General features: G+C 65.2%; 1 protein-coding gene across 1 annotated transcript in view; it reads right to left on the bottom strand.

Annotated features, from left to right (window-relative positions):
• Window positions 1-1,371, bottom strand: part of HSPG2 (heparan sulfate proteoglycan 2) — a gene marked incomplete at its 5' end in the record, with an annotated part of 33,419 nt that extends 32,048 nt beyond the window's left edge. The window contains 5 exon segments of the mRNA XM_010001381.1: window positions 698-741; window positions 823-881; window positions 982-1,068; window positions 1,148-1,275; window positions 1,357-1,371. Coding sequence (XP_009999683.1) covers window positions 698-741; window positions 823-881; window positions 982-1,068; window positions 1,148-1,275; window positions 1,357-1,371 — 333 coding nt within the window.
• Window positions 1,372-1,375: the final 4 nt, after the last annotated feature.

The raw sequence follows: 1,375 nt of genomic DNA on the forward strand, positions 1-1,375 counted from the left end.
GGCTGGGGACAGGGACAGGGTGACATGGCACAGCCACCACACACCTTGGGCTGGGGATGGGGACAGGGTGACATGGCACAGCCACCACACACCTTGGGCTGGGGACAGGGACAGGGTGACATGGCACAGCCACCACACACCTTGGGCTGGGGACAGGGACAGGGTGACATGGCACAGCCACCACACGCCTTGGGCTGGGGACAGGGACAGGGTGACATGGCACAGCCACCACACACCTTTGGCTGGGGACAGGGACAGGGTGACATGGCACAGCCACCACACACCTTGGGCTGGGGATGGGGACAGGGTGACATGGCACAGCCACCACACACCTTTGGCTGGGGACAGGGACAGGGTGACATGGCACAGCCGGCCACGCACGTTGGGCTGGGGACAGGGACAGGGACTGGGGAGGTCATGGGGGGATTTTTTAGGGGTCACTGGGAGGGGATCATGGGAGGTAACACAGGGGGGAGGGTCACCCAAGGGATGTTTGGGGGTCATGGGGAGGGGTTATGGGAGGGCATGGGGAGGGTCATCTGGGGTAAACGGGTGGGGGGCTTGGGTGCTGTGGGGAGGGTTCACACCAGGAGCTGCAGGGTTCACACCAGGAGCTGCAGGGGTCACATCTGGTGCTACGAGGGGGACACTTTGGGTACTGTGGGGGGGTCATAGCAGGTGCATGTGCCCCCCCAGCCGCGTCCTTGCCCCCGCGGGTGTCACACTTGACAAGCTCCTGGCCTGCAGGCAGAGAGGGTGAGGGTGGGGGGCACCCAAGGGTGAGGGGTGAGGGGCACCCCCCAGCCAGCCCCCCCCACTCACCAACTGGGGTGCACTTGCCACCCGGCTGGACAGGGTCTCCCTCATAGCCTGGAGCGCACCTATGGGGATGGGAGGGTGATGGTGAGGGGTCCTGTGGGTTGGGGGGAGTCCCAGGGGTGGGGGATTCCCATGGGTGGGGGGGACTGAGGGACCCCCCACCTCTCGCAGCGTCGTCCAGTGTAACCGGGTGCGCAGGCGTCACAGGTGGCCTGGCCATCCGTGTCCAGGAAGCACGACTCCGAAAACCTGTGGGTGACAACCAGGGTGACACCCCAGGGCTGGTGGCATTTTGGGGAGGGGGGTGTGCCCTGGGGTCAGCACCCACCTGCGGGATGGCTCGGTGTAGGGACAGGGACACGGGTGGCAGGAGGTGGCCGTGCCCTTGGTGGCATCGCCGAAGAAGCCGGGTTTGCACTTCTCACACTGGGGACCCTCCGTGTTGTGCTGGCAGTTCTGGAGGGGACACGGGGGGTGGTGACATCACACCATGTCCCCATGTCACCCTTGTCACCTCTCTCACCTCTGTCTCCTTACCAGGCAGTGCCCAAACACA

The sequence above is a fragment of the Chaetura pelagica genome, unplaced genomic scaffold (genome assembly GCF_000747805.2).
Source record: "Chaetura pelagica isolate M959 unplaced genomic scaffold, ChaPel_1.0 scaffold187, whole genome shotgun sequence".
Lineage (NCBI taxonomy): Eukaryota > Metazoa > Chordata > Aves > Apodiformes > Apodidae > Chaetura > Chaetura pelagica.